At 34.6% G+C, this 23,668-nt stretch overlaps 1 protein-coding gene across 2 annotated transcripts in view; it reads left to right on the top strand.

The window, feature by feature from the left end:
* NKAIN2 (sodium/potassium transporting ATPase interacting 2) overlaps nt 1-23,668 on the top strand; it is a 1,020,196-nt gene that overhangs the window by 538,418 nt on the left and 458,110 nt on the right. For both annotated transcript variants that reach the window (XR_007725171.1, XM_050788729.1), the window contains exon 3: nt 13,155-13,235. Coding sequence is in view for 1 of the 2 variants with exons in the window: in XM_050788729.1 (XP_050644686.1) it covers nt 13,155-13,235 (81 nt within the window). In the remaining variant the exon portion in view is untranslated. The remainder of the gene's footprint in view (nt 1-13,154; nt 13,236-23,668) is intronic.

Genomic DNA, 23,668 nt, shown 5'->3' with positions numbered 1-23,668 from the left:
GCACTCCAGACTGGGTGACAGAGCGAGACCCCATCTCAAAAATAAAAAAATAAAAAATAAATAAATAAAAAAGATCTAAAATCTAATATTTACTTAGGGAAAACTATGATTGCTAAATTAATTCTCTATTTAGTTGAATTTGTATAGTTTTACTGAAGCAAAGGGTTGGGTGTTTCTCTAGAAAACAAGAGACTTATAAAAATTTAAAATACGAATAATTCACTTTTACATATTAAAGAAAAGCAACATGAAACAGAAAAGCTGTGTATAGGTTGTAGTGGCTGATACCTTTATTTTTCTCTGGTAACAGAATCCTAATTTGCTCCAGGTGTTTCGGCCAAGCTCTCAGGCAGATCAAATCGTCCTGCAGGTCCAAAGGAGGCATTACAGTTGATTAAGCAACCATAATAATCCCAAACTTTTGCCAGTGGTTTAAATTGGGGTAGGCTTGTTACAAATTTCAACTAAGGAGTTGTAAGAAATCTCATGTGCGCCTTTCTAGGAAGAGTTTTCCTTCCTGGAAGAACAGAGTGTTGTAGAAGGAAAGGAGGTTTTATCTCCTGCCTAGTGCCTTTCTATGTGCCTAATGTGTTACTTTGCGGAGATTTGAAAGAAGATCTAGAGCTCTGATAGCATTGAGCCATTTTGCCAACAGCAGCCCATTTCCAGACTTTATATATGAGAAATTTTTTAAACATAGTGTTTAAACCACGTGTAATTCAATATTTTCTTATGTGTAGCCAAAAGTACATCTAACTGTGTAATAGGTTTGTTTTTTTTTTTTTTTTTTTGGAGATGGAATCTTGCTCTGTCACTAGGCTAGAGTACAGTGGTGAGATCTTGGCTCATTGCAACCTCTACCTCCTGGGTTCAAGCGATTCCCCTGCCTCAGCCTCCTGAGTAGCTGGGACTACAGGCATGCACCACCACGCCCGACTAATTTTTTGTATTTTATTAGAGACGGGCTTTCACTATGTTGGCCAGGATGGTCTCGATCTCCTGACCTTATGATCCACCTGCCTCGGCCTCCCAAAGTGCTGGGATTACAGGCGTAAGCCACGGCACCCAGCCTGCTTTTCATTCTTTAATGAATCTTACCAAAGTAATTATGATACTAATAGATTGGAACCCTGCTTTTGTGATAGTCACTGGAGAGCTGTTAGATCTTAAAAATATATATGCTTCTAAAATGGGGGAAATACAAAGCTGAAAAGCTTTAATTCATATTAATCATTTATGATGTACCATCAAAAAATTTATTTAAATTTGAAACTTCACTCTCCACATGAGCACTTGCAATACAAAAAAAAAAAAAAAAAAATACTCGCTGTGTGTGGTGGCTCACACCTGTAATCCCAACATTTTGGGAGGCTGAGATGGGCAGATCCCTTGAGCTTAGGAGTGTGAGACCAGCCTGGATAAGATGGCAAGACCCTGTCTCTACAAAACTACAAAATAATAATAATAATTAGCCGGGCATGGCTGTACACACCTGTACACACCTGGCTAATAATAATTAGCCAGTCCCGGCTCCTCAAGAGACTGAGGTGAGAGGACCACTTGAGCCTGGGAGGTGGAGGGTGCATTGAACCGTGATTGCTCCACTGCACTCCAGCCTGGGTAAGGGAGTGAAACCCTGTCTCAAAAAACCAAACCAAACCAAACCAAACAAACAAACAAAAAACAACAATAAATAAACTCAAACACCTAGTTTAGAATTCTGTAAGAGAAATGCAAACCGAGTGAGCATTGCCTCCTTGATTTGTCCACATTATCTATCATTGCTGAGCAATTAATTGGACCAGCGATGTGATATTCAGAAGCTCATTTTAGGTGATTATAGAATATACAGACTCCTGGGGAACTCTAGTTACCCTATTGAGCAGATTGAGCAGACAGACCATTTTTGATACATTAGCAAGCCTATCTTTTTGAAAAGAAATTTGGTACTATATATGTTTTTCTGAGCAAAACCCTTCCCAGTAGTCTCACAGGTAATAGTTTACAGATGTGCTGGGATGTTGAGCTTCTCATGAGGAACCAGGGGTGGCTAGAGTCCTTGGGTTAGTCACTTTCAGCTGCTGCAAGCTATCTTTTTTGTTTACATTGGTGTACCTTATAAATAGTATCATTGTCTATGAGTGCCATGCATTTTTTCATGAAGCACAGTAGAAAAACTATAATTAAATATATGATTAATAATACTTCTGTTTAAAATTAATTACTTATCATAAGAGTAAAGGACTCAACACTTTTAGCTATCCAGGATACATCAGTTAATAAGAATCACAGATGCCTTTGAAGTGGTCAAAATGGTCATAAAAATCTAAAAATATAGCTAAAAGTGATGTTCTTCACTCACTTCTCTGGGCCAAATATAGCACTATTCATTTATAGTGTTAAAATTTGTCAGAAAGTCATAGTGAGGAATATTTGGTATGAAAACTAAAATGACAGATAATAAACAATTAGTAATTTAAACCCTCTCCCAATTTTTAAGGCCGCAATGACAGCTGATAAATGTAGAGCTGCTACTTGGCTATCAGAATTTTAATATTTTTGATGATATCATGTAATTCATTATCCTAACTAAAAAGTATTACACCATCATACTGAGGATGATTATCGTTTGCTTTCTCCTGCTTTGCTTTCAAAGTTTGTTGCAATAAAAAGTTATTTGATTAGGGATATTTTTCTAGGTGCTTAATTCATTTTGACAATTTTTCTTACAAGTTTGGAAATATTCAGAACTCTAAATTTGTTTATTTCTGCATCCTAGAACTTTATTCTAAAAACAAACAAAAAAGTCTTATATTGTTAGAATGTTGGAAATACACTGAGAATTTGCAGAGATGCTTATGAAACAAGAGTACTTCATTTCCTGTCATAGACCTTCACAGTAATTACATCAGCCAAATAACCAAAAAAAAATTTCTATTTGCTTGCCATTTAAAGATTAGCAATGGACTGATTCTAAAGTAGTGATGTAATTGCCCAAAAGGAGGGAATCAATTTTGAAATTAATTACACTACTCCACAAGTATTTAGATATTACACTCTTCAGCATTATATTTTAGTGACAGAGAAGTTAGGCAGGGAGAGATTTTGGTGGGTGTACTAGTTTCCCATGGCTGCCGTAACAAATTACCACAGATCATTACAAACTTGGTGGTTTAAAACTGCAGAAATTGGCTGGGCGCGGTGGCTCATGCCTGTAATCCCAGCACTGTGGGAGGCCGAGGCTGGCAGATCACAACATCAAGAGACTGAGACCATACTGGCCAACATGGTGAAACCCTGACTGTACTAAAAATACAAAAATTAGCCGGGCATGGTTGCACGGGCATGTAGTCCCAGCTACCCGGGAGGCTGAGGCAGGAGAATCGCTTGAACCCAGGAGGCGGACGTTGCAGTGAGCCGATATCCCGCCACTACACTCCAGCCTGGCGACAGAATGAGACTCCACCTAAAAACAACAACAACAACAAAATAACGGCAGAAATTTATTCTTCTGGAGTTCACAAGTTTGAAATCTGTAGCAATGAGCGGATATCATAGAGACTTCAGAGTCTCTGGGGGAAAATTCTATCCTTGCCTCTTCCAGGTTCTGTTAACTGTGGGATTACCTGGTTCGTAGCATATTAGTTCAGTCTTTAAGTCCACATCTGCAACCCCCTCTCTGCTCTATCCTCATCAGTTTCTGTTTGTGTATGAAATAGCCATCTACCTCCTTCTCATAAGGATACAGGTGATTACATTGGACCTACCCAGGTAATACAAAATAATCTCTTCATCTCAAAATCTTTAACTTAATCATATCTGCAAAGACTTTTTAGATATTTATTTATTTATTGCTATAATAGTAACATTCACAGGTCCCAGGGATTAGCATGTAAATATCTTGAAGAGGGCCATTTCCCAGCCTACTATTGTGTGTGTGGAAGGTCGGGGTAGGCCAGGAAGAGGGCATTAAAGCAATAGAATAAAGAGAGTATCAGATGTATTATATGAAAATCTTCAAATTTACATGATCCTAATTTTTTAAAAACTGTATTATAATACATCTTGACTATCATCTTTCAATACCTAGGTAATCAGAACTAGAGACAATTTTATTGAATTTTTTTAGTGTTATTGGGCTAATCCAAGAAACTTCAACATAGGGAAAGCCCCTTTTATTAGAATTCTAAAACTGAGACGTCCAAAACCAAATAGATCAATAAATATGACTCATATTATTTGCTGACTGGCCAAAATTAAGTTTATCTTTTGATGGCACTTCTAAAAACAAGTAGTGATGAACATGTGACAATGAGAAGTTGCCTTTTCAACAGTTTGCTGGAGATTATTTTCTTATTATTCATCATTTTGAGATCTATGAATTACGCATCTACATCTTAGCGCCTTGTTATAAGGACAAATATACATGAACAAAAATCACTATATGATTATTAAAAAAAAAAAAAAAAACTTGTCCCTAGGCCTTTTGGTTTTTTAAAATTTCAAATTAGGTGGGTGGGTACACATGAAGATGTCTTAATAGATAAACTTGTGTCATGGGGGTTTGTTGTGCATATCATTTCATGACCTAGGTATTAAGCCCAGTACCCAATAGTTATTTTTTCTGCTCCTCTCCCTCCTCTCACCCTCTCTTCTACCAAGTAGACCCCAATGCCTGCTGTTTCCTTCTTTGTATTTAAGTTCTCATCATTTAGCTCCCACTTATAGGTGAGAACATGCTGTATTTAATGTTCTATTCCTGTGTTAGTTTGCTAAGGATAAGCATGTAAAAGTATAGTTTGGTATTTTTCACTAGTTTTTAGGTTTTGTTGATGTTCAAATTTCTAATTTATTTGCATACATCCAGGGAAACGTTTCTACATAACTTAATTTATAATTATAGGTGTCTAAAGCACTTTCGGTGGCATGCTCCCAGCCTTAGGACTATAGAAATATAAATATCTTGGCATGAAATGTTTTGCACCAGCAAAGGCAAGCAATTAGTCATATACGGGTGTTTTCATGCTGTATGAGTATTATTTTTTCAATCAAAGGGAATTATTTTTCACTTTTTGCTTCAAGAAAATGGAATACCTTTGGGATACTGTTTTTATTTGGAGTTTCATGAAACTTAAAAGTCGTGTTTATATGTTCATTAAAATTACGCCCTTTGGATGTTCTAACATTCATAGTCTGTCTTAAGAATAGTGTTTAAGCAAAATATTTTCAGGCATGATTTCCAAAAGAGTTTATATGTCTTACTAAACTAAACATTTTTATGCAAAATGGAAATTTCTAGGAATTGATCATAATATAAGCAAGAAAATTACAAAAAGTTAAATAATAGTTGAAATAAATAATAGTAGTTGAATAACTCACAGTGCATGATTGAACTGGCACATGTTATAGAACACTTAGTGAGACGCTTTAATCAACTGAAAAAAATCGGGTAACAGAATACAGAGCAAGATTTCCATTTTATTTAAACACACATTAGACCATATATTCATAGGAAAAAGAATGGAAACCTGTACACTAAAATGATATTGATGATTATATTAAATATAGCATTTTCTCAATTTCCCTTTCTGATGCTCAAAATTTTAAATATTTTCTATAATAAGAAATTTCTATAAGGGGGGAAAACAATACATCTTATTTTAAAATGAATTAAATTTAATCATTAAAACATCTATGCAAATATAAAATCACAAGAAAGCCTGATCATATGACAGCAGCATTGGTAAAAAATGAGAAGGTAGAAATCTGACTTCCTCTATGATCTGCAGCATAATCTATGATTAGAACTGGACTTCTGTCGCACTCTGGCTGATAACCTTATCAGAACCTTTATCCCTGACAAACTAGAAGTTATAATAATAGTGCGTTTTTATGTAGGTATTTTTCTTAAGGGACAGGTTTATGTAGCTTGATTTAGATGTAACAGGATTTATGAATTAGAACACATGATTTACATCATAAAGTAGACTGGCATTGGTCCTAAAGGAAATAATTTGCTTTATTTGGGCCACTTTTGCTTTTCGTTTATCATAACAATAGGAAAAGAATAAGACAGTGATGAGAATGCCTAAGCAGATTAAATGCTACTGCTGTTGGAGATGAGAAAATTAAGCGGAAAATATAATTAACTTTGTGCAAATGGTAAATATTGTCCTACCATTTTGACCAGGGATGTTTGTTTTACGATCATACATTTATATCTATTAAAATACCTTTAATGTTAATATTAAAACACCTAATTGTTTAAAATTCTAAAGCTTTTTCTTGCTTAAACAAGTCTTTTTTTGTTGTTTTTTCTTTTATTTTTGAGACAGGGTCTTGCTCTGTCACCCAGGCTGGAGCACAGTGGAGTGGTCTTGGCTCACTGAAACCTCCATCTCCCAGGTTCAAGAGATCTTCCCACCTCAGCCTGCTGAATAGCTGGGATTACAAGAACACGCCACCATGCCCAGCAAATTTTTAGTAGGGATGGGATTTCATCCTCTTGCCTAGGCTGGTCTTGAACTCCCGGACTCAGGATCTGCCCACTTCAGCCTTCCAAAGTGCTGGGATTACAAGAATGACCACCAGGCCTGGCCAGAAGTTGTTTTTAAGAAAAGATTTGTTAATACAGTGTTCCTTAGGAATGCTTCTATCGTACTTCATTAGAACTGATTATATTATTGTTATAGGAAAAAACCGGGTTTTTGTCAGAGGACCCAGGATAATTTAGGCATGCGGACATATTGTAGGGTGAGTAGGGCAGTGTTTATTGGGTAAAAACGAAAAAAAGGGAAACAGGAACCCTCAACAAAGCAAGAGAGTCCTGTTAGTAGGTTTCCCGCCTCACAGACTGAATTCCAGGTTACCGCATGGGAAGAAGAGAGCCAGCCTCCTCCCCACTGCAAAAGGCGGGAACTTCCCGAGGCTCCCCTGCATCCTCCCAGTGCTCAGGCCGGTTGGGTATTCTCCAGGGGCTCATTTTTACTTGGCTGTCTCAATATGCATTAAAATTAGCAGCATGATATCTGTGATATCGGTGAGCTGATACTAGTTTTGCATCCTAGTAGAAACAATCATACCTAAAAGCATTCCTATAGTTTGCATTAATTGCCAATCATTGATAAATATAAATAACATTAGAAGAGTTACTCAATTATATCCTGTAATATTTCCCTATAGCCTCTGTTGAAGTCACTTGCATCCAGCTGGTATTTAATAAATGTGAACTGATTCATGACTCACCTCCTTTTCTAATTAAGTTCTTAGTCGTATACTACCTTGTTCTACCTTTCTAATTATTGTATAACCCTTGACATATAATAGGGCCATGTCTCTGAACCTAATCAATATTTTGGCCTTTCATGATTAACAGCCTTAACTAATTTTTATCTTATATAGCTAATTTGATTTCATCATTTGGAGCCACAAATACCACAGGAAGCCATGATGATTCAATTACATTTTTTAGCTGATAGTTTTAACCATTTCACTGGATTCTCAAGTTCAATTAATCTCTCAAATGGTTCACCTGGTGCTTCAGAAATCAATTCTTAAAAGTGAATTTTATCATACAATAGAATTTTTCTGTCATCACAGATAATATCTCAAAGTTTCTATCTGAAACATAAAATATAAGATTTTCTTCACAAGAAAAAAATGAGGCTAAAACAAGATCAGTTTTATAGCAGAAAACTACAAGTTAGGTGGTATCTAGCAATTGTGATATTTTGTTTTTATATTAGGCCATCTCTCCAGGGCAGAAGATCTTTTCCAGTTACACTCAAACTGCATGATTGTCAATTATATCACATCAACCAGCTGTAGCATCCGGGAAGAAGTTTGTACTGATCTTTATACTCTTAAATAACTATGCTGAGTAATTTTAAGAGCAGGGTGAACAATAAGGTTTATTGACAAAAAGCATAGGCCAAATTACAAGGCAGTACAAAATCTTCATCAATGTTTAGGCAACTAGGCAAAATCCAATTACAGGATATTTGATATAGATAAGTGCCAGCTACTAAAATGAGAAAAAAATGTAGAAAAGACTAAAAAAAGAAAATAAGAGGATTAAGATAGGAGGGATAAGAAAGATAAACGAGAGAAAATTAATGAGGAAAGTTAAATGAGATAAATTAGATAAAGTCCTGCCTTTGGATAGTGATGCACAAGTAGCAATTACCCTCTGTAGCACTAGTGTGGATTTCTATGTTCATTAAAGGGGTTACACCAGTGACAGTGATAATTTTTTTTTTGGTAAATCTGTAATGAAGTATAGTGCATTGTGAGACTAACTGGATTGTAATGAAATATACAATTAAGTGAAAATAATGAAAGTAAATGCAAGGATATGAAAGGAACATTTGCTATTTTCTTTATGTACATATCCTTCTGAATTGCTCTAGAAAAAGGGGACTAAAAAATTATTTTCTGCTCCAAAATAATTGCCAATAAATACTGTCAAGAGGCAACTCATAGCTGGGCATGGTGGCACGTACCTGTAGTCCTAGCTATTCAAGAGGCTGAGGCAGGAGGATCATGGACTCCTGGAGTTCAAGGCTTCAGTGAGCTATGATAGCACCACTGCACTCCAGCCTGGGCAGCAGAGTGAGACGCCTTCTCTAAAAAGTAAATAAATAAATAAAAATATTTTTAAAAATGCAACTTGTAAAATAAGATATAGAAAATGCTTTATAATTATGTATTGTGCTGTTAGAAATAATAAACTGTTATTTTAGTGAAACGTTGGTTTCATGAAATAGCATTCATCTATAAATAATGGCATTAATATATCAAAAACCCTTAATTTAATGAATAATATGTTGCATTAAGTAAACAAATCTAGTTTGCAAGTTCAATATAATGGACCAATGTTTTATATCAGTTAATATGAGAAGTTTGAGAGGCTGAGGCAGGCAGATAGCTTGAGCCCAGGAGTTTGAGACCAATATAGTGAAACTCTGGCCTACAAAAAATACAACAAATTAGCCAGGCATGGTGGTGCATGCTTGTAGTTCCAGCTACCCAAGAGGCTGAGGTGGAAGGATTACCTGAACCAGGGCAGTTGAAGCTGCAGTGATCGAAGATCATACCACTGCCTTCCAGCAAGGGTGGCAGAATGACACACCGTCTTTGGGGATTACTGTTATTTTATTTATTCATTCATTCATTCATTTTGAGATGAAGTCTTCCTCTGTCACCCAGGCTGGAGTGCAGTGGCGCAATCTTGGCTCACTGCAACCTCTGCCTCCCGGGTTCAAGTGATTCTCCTGCCTCAGTCTCTCTAGTAGCTGGGATTACAGGCATCTGCCACGATGCTTGGCTAATTTTGTATTTTTAGTAGAGACACGGTTTTGCCATGTTGGTCCACTGGTCTCAAACTGCTGACCTCAGGTGATCCACGCACCTCAGCCTCCCAAAGTGCTGGGATTACAGGCCTGAGCCACCACACCCAACCCTACTGGTTATTATTTTAACAAGAAGAGATGGTGATGTAACATAACCGTCATAAGAAAATGACAACATATAATGAAAATTCAAGTATTGTGTACTTTTCAACAGTTGATCATTCCATTCTCACTGAAGCCATGGAGTTTGCTACTACTAATAAGCCTATTTTATATTTAAGTAAACTTAATTGTAATAGGTCATATCACTTGAAGATAGCCAAAGATCATAAAGTGACAGAACCAGATGTTAGGTTCTGAGTTCTTATTCTCTATATGCTAGTTATTTGCATATAATCCATTACCTGTCATATGGTTTCGTAAAATTATTAATTTTGGTGACTAAAACTTAAATTTTTCAGCTTGATTTTTAACCAAACTAAGTATAATTTACATTTATACATACACATAAATATAAGTAACTAAGTATAAATGAAGATTCCAAATTTTTATTATATTTTCAACATATACTGAAGTAATGACTGTGCCCTATATACCACATGAATACAGATAAACATGGTTAGCATTTAATAAGCATAAAATATAATTTTAGTTATGAAATTAAGAAGCTTCAACATTGACATTTTTAAATACTATATTGGAAAGAATGCTTGCCAATGACAAATTTTCAAGAGAATTTGATATGTGTAATACAGTGTCTCTCATTAGCTCATCAGCCATTGCTGAAATCTTAGTATCCTGCTACTTTTACTTTTAGTAACTGGTGTTGATTTAGCTCTCCATTATAAAAAATATGGGGAAAATATGTCATTGTGCACAAAGGACATGATAAAACATTATAATCGGTCATGCTTTCTCTGTATCTTGTAATCACTTAAGTCATTGAAACAAACTTAAATTTCTCCTTAGATCTCTGTTCTATAATTGAAGTTCCTCTCTTGCTACAGTTTGCTTGGCTCCCTGATTCTGTCTCTACATCCAGCCCTCAACTCATAGAGCTTCTCAAATTCCATATTTTGTGTTGGATCATTTAGTTTGCCCTAACATTATACTCCATTGAGCAATGCACACATTAAGCAGTTAGATGAAACCACCTCCTTTAGAAAACAGTTGAGTTATCATTTATTGTTACACAAACTCCTCACATAGAGCTCTCACTCCTCATACTACATGAATGATCATAGTAATGTAACAAAAACTGGGTCTGAGAGGGAAGAATGGGTTCTGCATCTGAAAATAATACAATTTTTCTCCATATTGCTACTTATTCATGGACTTAGAAAATATTGTCTTAATACCTATTTTGTGCAAAATACTAAGTTAGGAACCTAGGAACATAAAAATTAAAAAGTAGTCTTTTAAGGAGCTTACCATTGTGCATTGGAGAAAATATGCAAATAATCAGATATAAGACATTTCATATGAAATTAGGAGAAACAAAATTTATTGCAGCACTAAGTAGGGCTCAGGAAATTCTTGTTCATGAAGGAGGTGATATTTGAATTAACCGTTTAAAGAAATGATAGGTGGTAAGAAGAGTGCCTAGGGGAAAGTAAAAGTATTCAAAAATACATGGATAATTGTTGGGAGAAAAGCTGAGTGTTGAGAGAAGCTGAAGCAGGGCTTGCATGTCTGACACAATGTAAAAGAGCCTTGGAACATGTCCAGGGTCCAGAGTCTAGAGTCTAAAACCCCTTGTGGCCTTTGGAACACCAAGCTCTGTGCCAAAGGGCAGAAGGCTGCCCTGACACACTACAATCTAAGCCCAGGGCACAAAACCCCTCGTGGCTTGGATAGAATCCAGGGCTCATGGCTCTGGATTGTGTCTAGGCTTGCTAGCTCTTTGTTCCTTGCCCTCCCAGGATCGATTGTATCTTGAGTTAAAAGAACCTGCTCTCCATTATCTCAAGTAGCAGAATATGTTCCATATGCTTCAAAGGAAATACTAAACCATCACAGCTGTAGATCATACGCTTGCCCTTTCAACCCCCACATTCTCACCACCTGTTTCTTTGTTTGAGCACCAATAAATAGACTGGGCTTCCAGAGCTTGGGGCCTTTGTGACCTCCACACTCGCGATGGCCCCCTGGACCCACTTTCTCTCTCAAACTGTCTTTTCTCATTCCTTTGACTCTGCCAGACTTTGTCACTCCCACAACCTGGTGTTGGGTCTGATCACCCCAACAATAATACACAAAAAGGCACAGAGGTGGGAAATAACTTTCCATCTACATGGAAGAGCAAATAATATATGTGTCTGGAATCGAGGATTACTCCAGAGATCAACTGAAACGCATATGTTATCTCAAAAGATAACAAGGTACAAGATCATGATCATGATCATGGAGGTTCGTGAAGCATAAATTAAAGATGTTGGAACTCACCTAGAAAGGATGGGAGCCACTGGCATTTGTTTAGAAGGGAAGTGACATGATACCATCTTGTTCCACTTTTTAAAAATTCACACCTGCTCTTTCCTTTGTTTCCAGGACCCTCCCATGAAAGCCCTTCCAACCCCCCATGCTTTTAAGTCCATTCATTTTAAGCTTGATTCATCTCTTCTGGAAGGTGTTTCTTAACCTCTTTTGTTAAGCTTTGCAGATTCTTTTTCTCAGAACAGGTTATGTACTCCTCTCATTTTCCTTCCTTGTGCTCAGACTTTATATATTTTTATGATTCCTGTATAATAATGATCTATTTTTAAAAAATCTATCACCCTCACTTGATTTGAGTTCAGGAGGAATTCATCATTGGTCTCTGTATTCTCAGTGTCTTGCTAGCATGTTGCCTTCTGGGTGCTTCATACATTTTAGCTGACTGAATGATGAGAACTATATCTTAGTAAGAAAATCTGTCATCGTTAAAGAAGGTACACTAAAGAGAAAATAGAATAAATTTAGGGATACTAGCTAGATGGTCACTGTAATGGGAGATAGTGAAATGATAAAATAAGAAGGTGAATGGAGATGTGAAAAGGAGACACCAAAGAGAGAAAGCTGATTAGAATGGGATAGAGGCAGAAAGACTGATTTGAAGATTATCCTTGACAACTTGGGAAAAGGTTATACATTGTCCTACATGGGGATGGTTTTGCTAAGGAAACTGTGAGTTTTCTTTTGGTGGGTTTTATCTGACATGTATGTTAGAGCATTGAATTTTTTTTAGATGTCTAGAAACTATAATTATTCACTCTTAAAACAAAAATGTGGATTACTATTTTTTGTCTTAAAACCAAAAAATTTATCCTGAAGCAGATTTGAGCTGTAATATTATGAGTCTGTAACAGTAAGAAAAAAGAAAAAACAGTCCAGCCTGGCCAACATGACAAAGCCCCATCCCTAATGAAAATACAAAAATTAGCTAGGTGTGGTGGCACGCACCTGTAGTCCCAGCTACTTGGGAGGCTGAGAGTGCAGAATCACTTGAACCCGGGAGAAAGAGGTTGCAGTGAGCCGAGATCATGCCACGGCACTCCAGCCTGGGTGGCAGAGTGAGACTTTGTCAAAAAAAAAAAAAAAAAAAAAAAAAAAAGAAGAAAAAGAAAAGAAAGAAAAAAAGAAAAGGAAAAAAAAAAAAACTCAACAGAGATAAACGTACATCTAATCTTGTTCCTTAGAGAGAAGCAATATCTAACCTTTCCCGCTAATCTTATATTTGGGTGTGCAAAAGTTCAAGTTTTATTTGAATCATACTCGACTGATTCGAAATTAATTATATGTTATTTCTCTCTCACTTCTCTACAGTATGCTGTCTGGCTAGTCCTCTGGGTTACGTGGAATGTGTTTGTTATCTGCTTCTATTTGGAGGCTGGGGACCTCTCAAAGGTAATTTACCTCTAATTTGCCTGGGTCATCAGTAGTGTGTTAGCAAGTGTCTTCCTAAGTAAGGCAGAGTCTCATCCTGTTCTGCTTGCTTAGATGCACCTCAATGAAAGTAAAATGAAAGGTGTCTTGATTTATATTTCTGCATTTTTCTCTTAAAAATATGTTTAGTGAGTCACAAAAATGTACTTTTTCTTAAGCAAAACTAATGTGAAATGTTGATTATTACAGTGACCAGTGTACTTTAAAACATTAACCACTGAGACATTTCTGAAGCAAAATGTGAATTAAAAAAAAAATCTTGAAGATTTCTGAAATCACTTAGTTTGCTTATTACTCTGCTAAACATTTTCATTATTGATTTTAAATAGCAGTGCAATAATTTAACAGTTAATGGGCTTTGGTTGAATGAAATTCTTACTAGAGGGATATAATATGTTACAGAAATGAATAAAATAAACCCTTTATTCTAAAAAGGCTAGGAAAACTAAATACTTGCTTTTTTCACGTAGTTTTTTTGTGCTCTGTATGTGTGTATCTTGCTACTATATTTTTCACATGGATGCCCTTACTACTCAAATAGCATAGACTTCAGATCTCAAAAACCATCATCCTTCTGTTAGAATGCAGTTGACAACAAATAAGTAAAATGAGGTAATCCATTCAAGGTAGTAGCAAATTCTGACTCTTGAGAGAGTTTCAAACTTGTATGTACTTCCTCGTATTTAAAACTTCAAAACATAAAAATTGTAAAAATACTCTTTTACTTACCCTGTATTAGAGCAGAAGGTCCCTGGAGACATGTTGATGTTTTTAAAACCTAGAGATACTTGCGTGCTTTAAAAGACCAAGACAGCTAAAAAAAAAATTTTTAAAGAAAATTCCTCAGGAACTACTTTTGCCTTGTCAAGCTATATATTTTGGCAGGAGAGAGAAGAGGAGAATGGTAATACACATTTATGATCCTAAATGCAGGAGTTCCACAAAACACTCAGCATGTGCTGTTTATTATTTAACTGTGATATGTGGCTTTATATCAAGTGAAAATCATCTTGATTTGTTTTTATTCAATGACAAAAGATGAAGGATAAAATAAGATGACATCATGATATGAGAGAGAACCAAAGCTTCTTGAATGTGTAATTTTATTACACAGTCCTCACCATGGCTGACAAAATCTCCCTAGAGGATGCCATTTCTGTGTTTCTTTCAGGGCATCGTTCCCCACACTCTGGTTAGCAGGCAGTCTTTTCAGGAAGGTGCCGTGACCAATGAAAAGAAATTGTTCAGTGGCTCTAGGAGGGACCCAGACAGGATTGCTGCTGAAAACTCACATTCGCCTCAGTGTAAGAAAAGCAGACACGCTTTTCCAAGGATTTGAATTCCTTGCCCAATTTATATATCTCTACTACTCTATAATCCACTTTCTTCAAAGAAGTTCCACAGTAGGATGACTTTTAATGATATTTTCAATTTTAAATAATCACCTTAAAAATTGTAAGGCAGGTGTTCAGACATATTGCCTGAGTAAAATGATCCAGCAGATCAGAGAATTTGTTTAATATTAAGAAAAGAGAGAAAGAGATTTGAGCAAAGCTGGCTGCACAAATGTTCTGTAATTGTGTTCACTGCTCCACATGATGACTGCGGGCACAGAATAAAGCTCATGACTTCATGACCTTGGACACAGGCATTGAAACCACAGCCAGGGCGCTAAGAATTCTTCCAATGTACACGGGCAGATAATGACTATCCCTTGGCAATAAAACAGTTAATCTTTTATTTTCTTCTCATCCTATAAACTAAGGCTAGGCTGTGCAGAGCACATAAAAATTTAATAATTTCCCTTTTAACAAATAATCTAAAAGAAAACCATAAAGGGCAAAGTTATATAGTTATCTGTACTGGGTTTTCCTCTCTTTCCTGTTCAAAGGGTTTGAAAAAAGGTGTATTTATACCATTTAATTCTTTAGTTGTTATAACTGCCTCATATTCTTCAAGTAATACAGTGCTAGAAGGAAGCAATGGTAATGGAAAAATGTACAGAAAGATAGAAACTCAAAAATGGTACACATGAAACTTCTGATAATACTAAAAGAATGTAAACCATTGTTTTTCTCAATCCACCAAAAAAAAAAAAAAATAGTTTGAATGTGTCTAACCTATGAATAGATCAGTTAGTTTGAGGCTGAGGGAGACGTTTGTGAAATAGAATCAGGGTTGAAATTTTGTGGGCTTTATATATGTGAAAGAGGTGTATTTATTTCCATGAAATCTTTTGTAAAGAGATGATGGCTTCATAATTGATATTGGTAATAGGTAATAAAATGTGGTAAAACATTAAGGTAAATTTTTGTTACCTGATTAGAGTTTAGAACTTTGTGCTGTCTTCTCTGCTTTTTCTAATGAACTATCTGCCATATGCCTATGAGTGAAACGGAAATTATAGTGATCAACCAACTGCCTGTGTACATTCATATTGAAATGACTTAATTTCAATAATGTGATACACAGGACTAACCCTTTTGATTGTGCTTTCTTTGTATACATAGGGATGTAGTTAATATATTTTCTTCATTGAAAATTCTATGAAAATCCAACATTATTATTAAAATTTCAAATAACATATTTTAATTATAGTGTCCACAAAATCTAAGGAAAAATAAAAATAATCCACCGGAGAAACTTTTAAATGTTATATCATAGTTAAATTAACAAAATGATGGGAATATAATATAAAATGATATGTAAGATGATAGCAGCAAATAAACATACACATTTAATATAATTGTAATTATTTCTGCTTATGCTAATGCATGAGATATTAGTGTTGAAACTAAATATCCTAAAGCATTTAGCGGTGTGTAACTTCCTGGGTTGATATTTTCGTAGATGTCCTGTTAAGGAAACTGAGAAAAAATTAGTCTGTAACCTGAAGTGTCTGGTAACTGTTTGAAATTGCCTTTGAGCATCAACTGTGACTTGGGCTATTGAATTAATAGTTTTGACAATTCCTCATATAGCCTTATTATTCTGTTGTATTATTCTTGGCAATTGTGGTTCTCTTGATCATATATCAAATAGAGAGAAATAAGAACTAACCTCAGCCATCAACTGAGTTGAGTTATTTTCAACACAGGAGAGATACGCTATTTGTTCTGAAGTAATTTTTAAGTTGAAAGTATATAGCAGTAAGAAGGAAAACACATATAATATGGTAACTAATCTATTCAGTTCATCTGGGAGAACAAAATTTATTACATTATTTTTTTGAATAGTAATACAAAGGGAAGGAAATTAGTGGTCTTCTGATTGTCTGTAAAAACCTATATTATATTGCATATGATAAACTTATAAATTACTCAGGCTGAAATTATATACCTACACTTTTCTTCATATTACTGTTTTCAGATATGTTTCTACTTTTATAATGTATGGGGCACCATTAGTGAATAATGTGCCTAACTTTACAAATAAAACAATAAACTTACAGAGCATGAAGGATAAACCAAGGGATTATTGTACACTTAAAACAACACAATTTGTCTTTATTTAACCCTTTGGACTAGGGGATGCAGGTGTATCTCTCTCAGATTTCGCTATAGTGACAGAAATTTATACCTAATGTATGTTTCAGAATGAACACATCCTAGAAAGCTGTCGTATTTTAATAATTTTGATAGTTGCTTCAGAGATCTAGATATAACTTATCAATTTAAAAATTGGTTATATAAAAAAGTCATGTAACAATGTGGCTTATTTAAACTTTAGGGAATAAAATTGCACTCTTGTGAATGTTAAGAGACAGGAAGGAGATAAAACCTGTCATATACCGTAGGCTATAGGGAACAAATCCTTAAAACCAGATGCAAGTGCAATGTGGAATAATGTACCGTTCCAACAATCTCAGTTTTATTTCTTCTGTAACAAAATGAATAATTCATTTAGAAAGATATCAGATATTTGGATTCTTTTGCTCAATGAAATCAATGCTTGTAACAAAATTTGCTTTTCTGACCTCATATGTAAAAAGATGGTATGCAGAGAAATATGTTATAATCTTTTTTATTTGAAAAATAACTCTTCTTCTTTACTTTTCTTCATGAGATAAAAATATATGAGCAATCACTATTAAACAAAGACTACCTATAATAATTGATTTAAGACAAAATTTAACAAATATTATAATGACAATATATTGAGTTCATTTTTAAATTTTGATTTTCTTACTGTAAAATTTATATATCTCAGAAAATTTCAATTAACTATTACTAAACTAATTAGAAAAATTTTTATTTCCCAACTATCAAAGCAGATTTTTGCCTGATGATGCAGGGAAAGATATTCGACCTGTTATTAATAATTAAATGTAATGTAACTCTTTCCCAAATCTAGAAATGAACCAACCAGTTAGAATTTGGTCAGTCACCATCTCCTTTCTTTTGTTTTCCTTTATACTTCATTGAATTAAACTGATTATTTCCTCATTTCTTAAATTCATTTTTCTTTATTTTCTATTTCCTTTTAATATCTCTAAAGTGAGGAAAAGAGTCCATGAAATGTTCTTATTCTCTGTCTCCATTCTTTTACTTGAAAATGCCATTCACTGACATAAACTATAATCTTTACACATATGTCTACCACATTCATATCTTCAGTCTTGACCTTGTTGCTGAGTTAACATGTCACATCTCCAACTTCCTGCTGGTGTCAGGCCAATTCTATTGTCACCTTAAATTCAAAATGTCCAAAAAGATTTATCATCATCCCCAAAGAATCCAACTTCTTTAATTCACTTTCTACTAAGAGAACAAAAAAGAGAATAAAGCAAAATTTATTTTGTAAAAAAATGAATAAAAGAGGAAAAATAATTTTATTATCGTTTTTGAGATAGAGTCCTGCTCTGTCACCCAGGCTGGAGTGCAGTGGTGCAATCTCAGCTCACTGTAGCCTCTGCCTCCTGGGTACAAGCAATTTTCCTGCCACAGCCTCCCAAGTAGCTGGGATTACAGGTGCGTGCCACCACACTAAGTTAATTTTTGTATTTTTAGTAGAGATAGGGTTTTGCCATGTTCGCCAGGCTGGTCTGGAACTCCTGACCTCAAGTGATCTGCCCTCATTGGCCTCCCAAAGTGTTAGGATTACAGGCATGAGCCACCACACTCGGCCAGAATGTTTTATATGAACTACCAAAATCCTTATATAAATTGACCATGAGATAAAGCAAGAAATATATATTTGTATAATTTATCTAGTACTTCTGTGTGTATATATATTGTAAACTTTAGATACCAATAAGTTGAAAACAACAGAGATCTGTTAAAGTAATGACTACTGAAAAAAGGTTATATTCCAAAAAGATCAGCTGGCTTTGTAAATGTGCTATACCCTGGGTGCATTTGTTATTTCTGGTTGAAGCAGGAGGCTGAGAATTCAGGCTTTACACCCTGTTGAACGCTATTTTTTGGCAAATGTATAAATCAGCATAGCTTGGAGGGAGGTGGTCTAAAGCACATAAGCAATTTTTCTGTTAAGGCATTAGGCAAATTCTGTACTATGCTAAAAATATAAATGGAAAACTCTGTAAATGCATAATGAAAGTTTTTCGGCAGTCATGCCAAATTAATTTGAAGACAGGGAAGGACTCTATAGAATACACTAGACTTTCATGTGAAAAGACCTGAAGAACAAGACAGGGGCAAACCAAGTACAGACTGAAGATTACCAGAACTAAATACAGATACAACTCAGCACAATTATTGATTGAAATAAGCTGATTACCCATCACTTTATCTCTCTAGTTGAGAGAAAAGAGAAACATCTCAGGATAAAGATACCATTATTTAGACATTTACAATTTATTTATGTGCATGACATCAGGCAATTGAAAATCATTACAGATGCTAAAAGAAAGAATGTAATGATTGAAAGAGAAGAAGATACACAATTGAAATAGACCAAGAGATGATTCAGATATTTTAATTATCTGATGAAGATTTTTAAAAACACATACACAATATATTAAAGAAAATAAATGGGAAAACTAGAACTAATTCATTGAAAGAGAAAGAATTTACCCCCCGAGAGCTGGAATTTATGTAAAGAATGAAATGGAAATTCTAAGACTTAGAAATATAATATCTAGAAGCAAAAACTCATTAAGTAGGTTTAATAATAGATTTAAAAGAATAGAATTTATAATTAAGGAACTTGAGAAATAATTTATTAAGATTTTCCAAACTAAAGCACAGAAAAGGGTTAAAAATACTAAAAAAATGAGAGAAAAGAATGTCAAAAACATGTGAGTTCAACAAAAGATTCAATATGCACATTATTGAACTAACAGGATAAAAAAACAGAATTGGATAGAAACAATATCTGAAGTGAAGATGGCAGAAAGTTTTCCAAAATTAATTAGTAACATCAACCCACAGATTCAAGAATACTTTAATATTTCAAGTGTAATCAAGGAAAACAGATTTAGATATAGATGAATAGAAACATTAAAAATCTAAATTAAAGAGAAAATTATAAAAGGCGCACAAAGATAAAAGACCCAAAGACCCAAAAGAACAGAAAAAGACTGACAGGTGACCTTTCAACAGGAAGGCAATTGAATGACATCTTTAAAGTGCTTTAAAATGCCAACCTAGAATTCTTTAACCTGCAAAAATATTCTTCAACAATGAAGATGAAATGAAAGCATTTTTCAACAACACCTAAGATAAATAATTATTAGCAAACTTTAACTGAAGGAAATACTAAAGGTAGTTATTTAGGCAGAATGAGAAAAAAACACCCCAGAGAGAAAAATTGAATTTTAGGAAGGAAAGAAGATAATAGAAAGAATAACACAGGTGGTATTGTTAAACACAAAACAATAGCAATAAAATCTTTGGGGATGTAAATGTTTGGAAAATTAAAATTCATTACAACAATAACACGAAAGGTAGAAAGGAGCTAATGTGTTCTAAGGTTCTAGCATTATTATGGAAATGTTAATGGTAATATTTATGTTAGATTATAATAGTTCAGGACTAGTAATTTCTAGAGTAACTACTAAAAGACAGCATAACTCCTAAAAACTAACTATAGCTGAAAAATTAAATAATGAAAGTCATTGATTAGCCTAAGCAATGCTAAGAAGGAAGAAATGCTAAGAACAACAGAGAGGGTCAATAAGAAAAAAATATCAAGATGAGTGCTGTAATCTTAAATATATCAATAAATATATTAAATGTAAATGTACTAATACTCTAATTAAAAGGCTGCTAAGATTGTTGGTCTGGATAAAGACACAAAACCCAAATGTATGTTGTCTATAAGAGATATGCCTTAAATAGGATTTAAATTATAAGTTAAGAACAAGGAAAAATCTGTTCCTGTAAACACAAATGTAATTTTTGTAGATTCGTGATGTAGTAATTTTAATATAAGGTGAGGTAATGTTTAAGGCAGGAAACATTACTAAAGATAAAGGGGGAAATGTCATAATGATAAAAAGGTAAATCTACATGAAGATGTTGCAATTCAACATTAACTGAATAAAATAATACAGCTTCAAAGTATATGAAGTAAAATTAGTAGAATTAAAAGGAGAAAGAGCCATATCCAAAATCACAGTGGGAAACGTTTACACTGCTCTCTGGATATATCAATCAGATGAAAATGCATTAAGGATATAGAATATCTATATAAACAGTTAAAAAAACTTGATATAATTGACATATATATTACACTCCACCAAACAAAAGGGTTTTCAAAGGCATATAGAATATTCAATCATTTAATGATTCAAAATGTAGAATAGTCAAATTATAGAATGATTTGCAATTATTCAGCAAGTATTGTCTGACAACTATAGAATTAAGCTAGAAAATCTGCAACTGTGTGGAAATTAAGCAATACGCTTCTGAACCTATGGACCTAATAGGTTGAAATGGAGTTTAGAAAGTATTTTGAATTCAATAAAAATGAATTTATTGCTAAAAAAAACTTGGTGGTGTGAAATTACAGAAATGCTTAAAGGAAAAAATATGACCTTAAAGGGAGATATTAAAAGAGAAGAAATGCTCAAAACTCAATGATCTTAACTTACATAGCCAGAAGCTAGTGAGAGAACAACAACCGAAACTTCTCTAAAGTGAAACTTTCTAATAACAAGGACAATAGCAGAACTCAATGCATATACAATAGGGGGAAAAAAACAATAAAGCCAAATTGCCTTTTAGTGTTTATAAAATTGAGGAGGTCCTTATCAATAGTGATTAAATGAAAAAATAAGTAAAATCACATTTTGCTAATATGACAAATAACTCTGTAGATGATTGGAGAGACAGTACATTATGAACAAGTTTAAACCAATATATTTGACAATCAGGGTGAAATAGACAAATTCTTTGGATACCACAACTTGAAATAAATTAAAAATCTGAAGACCTTTTTATCCATTACATAAATTGTATCATTAATCAAAACCTTTTGACAGAAAAAAAAAAAACAACAACAACACTTTGTGTTCACATGATTTCACTGAAAATTTCTCAAAAATGTTTAGGAATGTTGTACTACCAATATACACAAATTATTTCTAAGAATATAGCAGAAATGCCTCCCATGTCATCTTTTGAGGCCAGTATAACCTTACTTATTGGGGAAACGTGTGATTGTCAAATGATAGATTACTGAATTGAAATGTAATAATAGACCAGGCACGGTGGCTCATGCCTATAATCCCAGAACTTTGGGAGGCTGAGGCGGGTGGATCACCTGAGCTATACCAGCCTCGGCAACATGGTGAAACCCCATCTCTACCAAAAATACAAAAAATTAGCCAGTTGTGGTGGTTCCCACCTGTATTCCCAGATGCTCAGGAGGCTGAGGTGAGAGGATTGCCTAAGCCCAGGAGGTAGAGGCTGCAGTAAGCTGAGGTCGTGCCCCTGCAATCCAGCCTGGGTGAGAGAGTGAGACCCTGTCTCAAAAAAAAAAAAAAAGTGTAAGAATTTTAAAATGCTGAATAACTCTCCATAAATTTATAAATAATTATGATATTATTTCCCACACTGTATTGTAATATGTATTTATATTTCCATCTCTCCTTGAATTTGCTAAAAGACCATGCATCATCGTTATTCAGGAGAATGACACTGAGCCACCACACAGTAGTGAGGAATTACAGAATCAGTTAAGAGCATTTTAGATGTTTATAAATAAGCCCATTTGATGTGTCATAAAACAAATGCAACAAGTTGTTCTTATCAATATCTTCTAATTACATGTTTCTTTATCCCTTCTTCAATGTTGGAATCATGTTTTATGTATCCCCTGGATCAAGGAAAATGTCAGGCACATGAACGATGCTCACTGGAATGAAATCAAATGGTAATAGAGTGGACTTCACTAATTGTCTAGATCTACAAATACAGCTGCTGGGGACTTTTTCTTCTCCTCCACTATTGCATGGATAATGCGGTCTACACCTCTCAGGTCAATTCCAGCACTCTGCGGTGGTAGCAAGCAAAAGGAAAGTAATCGCAGCATTAGGTCACCTCAAATCAGGGCTCTTGAAAACTAACCCTTATATAAATCACCTTGACATCTTTTTAATTATAGATTATGATTCTCTTAGAGTAAGGCCTAAGTTATTGCATCCCTAACTGCTATGTGATGACATTCTTGTTTGCCTATCAAACATATTTTGAGTTGTAAGGATTTAATTACTGGGAACTTTGACATAGGGCACAAGGTAAGTTCTTGATTTCTGGCCATCCTTTGAATCAGGGATCCTAGGGTACATCTTGATAGTTGTGCATAAACAAATTCATCACCTAACACTTACTGCTGATACCACCCAAGATACCAAGTGAAATAACCAAGTAGATTACCCAGAACTCTAAGGAGAACTTAGGCTTAAATTCTTCCTTTAATTCCCAAGTTATATTATGCTGCTTTTGTGTGGTAAAATTCTTTTAGAAATGTCCCCAAGCCTTTCTCCAAGGTGGATCTGACTCCAAAATGTATCCAGACATGCCTCTAGTTTTCTTTATTTTCTTTATAATTGAATTTTCAGAAGCTAAAGATCTTAATTTTCAGGATATTCTTTGGTTGAAAACTACAACTATGCTTGCATATTTCCACACAAATGTTGGCCTTCCTTACCCTTGTGGTTAAAACAATGTAAACCATTTAATAGTTCTCCTGTTTCCTCTCATAACTGAGTTGCATTCTTTCCCTCCACAAGATCTAGATGGCAGCTACAGTTCCTATGACTCTATGAATGAACTGTGTTGATTTGTACTATCTTACTTTGACATCTTTCCCTGTTCCTAAAACCGCTTTCAGATTCCCCAGGGGATGTCAAGAACCCCATTTTCTTTTTTGTGGGCCTCAAAAAATCTCATGGGTATTGAAAGAGGGTCCTTCCAAACAGAAGAGTC

The sequence above is a fragment of the Macaca thibetana genome, chromosome 4 (assembly GCF_024542745.1).
Source record: "Macaca thibetana thibetana isolate TM-01 chromosome 4, ASM2454274v1, whole genome shotgun sequence".
NCBI lineage: Eukaryota > Metazoa > Chordata > Mammalia > Primates > Cercopithecidae > Macaca > Macaca thibetana.
Note: the sequence above shows the minus strand (reverse complement) of the source record. Positions and strands in the feature narration are given on the sequence as shown.